At 49.4% G+C, this 1,389-nt stretch overlaps 1 protein-coding gene across 1 annotated transcript; it reads right to left on the bottom strand.

The window, feature by feature from the left end:
• Positions 1–213: 213 nt before the first annotated feature.
• On the bottom strand, positions 214–1,110 carry LOC139128944 (5-hydroxytryptamine receptor 1A-like). The gene has a single exon (XM_070694634.1). The coding sequence runs from the start codon at positions 1,108–1,110 to the stop codon at positions 214–216; it is 897 nt and encodes a 298-aa protein (XP_070550735.1).
• Between the last annotated feature and the right edge of the window lie 279 nt (positions 1,111–1,389).

Below are 1,389 nucleotides of genomic sequence, written 5' to 3'. Positions count from 1 at the left end.
GTGTGATGTGGCTTGTGAGTGTAGCATCCGGTGATGATGAGTTCATCATGTATGACTGTAACAAGTGAATATCTGATTAGCGGTGAAAAGCCTACTTCATCAAGGCACCCATTATTATTTGAAAGGTTCATTGTCTATGTTGTAAATCTCAGGTGCCGTCCTTTCATGTTTGAGAACGTGCGGCTCTTCGTCAAGATTTACATAAGATCAATTTCATCGTCCTCGTCCAGGGGATGTCACGGCGACTGCCGTTGTTCCTCCGTTGAAACGCGTGACTTCACTGAGGGTCCTGTCGTCCGCGTTACTTGCCAGGTTGGACGACGCCGGACAAAACCTGCGAAGAATCTGACCGTAGGCCTGTCGGAAGTCCTTGTTTTTAGCATACAACACCGGATTTAGAGCCGAGTTACAAAAGGCGATCATGATAGTCAGTTTCAGGGGCCGTGCAACATTGCAATCTACACAGAAAGATGCCACGGATAACACGATGAAAAACGGACTCCACATGAGCAAAAGGCTTAGAATTACCAGACCTATTCCTTTTATTGCCTTTATTTCAGTCTTGTTCAGAACTCTGGTACCATTCCGTGTAAATTTCATCTTACTTTTCGCTCTATTACGATCCGCGACCGGTTGGTCGATAGCTCTTTCTTGTTCTGCCGCAGGGAGGCAACTAATTGGCACGTCAGGTAGCGCATCCTCTTGGCCAGGCACGGAGTGAACGCTGTTTTGAATACCGGGTCGTCCGTTTTCATATGCGTTCTCGATGGCCATTTCAACGTCGATTACTGTGAGCGTGTTCGGGGAATCTGATTTGAGAGGGCTTTCGTGTTGCTGGTGATGCGCCCGATGCTCTTCTCGTGACTCTTTCTGTTCAGAGGTTGTAGCCTCGCTTCCGACATCCACAGACTCCCCAACCGAACACGGCGTGATTCTCTTTGACTGACGCCTTATCGCGCGGAAGATGTGAAAACTGGTGAAGGCAATGATCGAGACTGGAATCAGGTTCGTCAAAACGAAGACGACGCAGATGTATTCGGTCTTCAAAGTGAAGCATTGCGGCGGGTAGCTATTCAACGAGGGGTCTGGATTCTCGGCCCATCTCGTCATGCATCCAACACCGCCTACCAAAAACGACAGTAACCAGGTGGACGCGATCGCAAGCTTCGCTCGCGTCGGCGTCACGAGGCGATGGTAATGCAAGGGTAGATGACGAATATGAACTTGTCTATGCTGACGAGCATTGTGCCGTAGGCCGATTGCGAAGTTAGCCCAACGTTCAGGGTCATTATCAGACTACACAAGAGTCGACCGAAGGGCCACTGTCCGTGCCAGAAAGAAAACATCATGAAGGGCAACATGAAAAGGCTGCAGCTGAAGTCTGCGATG

The sequence above is a fragment of the Ptychodera flava genome, unplaced genomic scaffold, assembly GCF_041260155.1.
Source record: "Ptychodera flava strain L36383 unplaced genomic scaffold, AS_Pfla_20210202 Scaffold_79__1_contigs__length_559180_pilon, whole genome shotgun sequence".
NCBI classification, from domain to species: Eukaryota; Metazoa; Hemichordata; class Enteropneusta; family Ptychoderidae; genus Ptychodera; species Ptychodera flava.
This window is presented reverse-complemented; position numbering and strand designations above follow the sequence as displayed.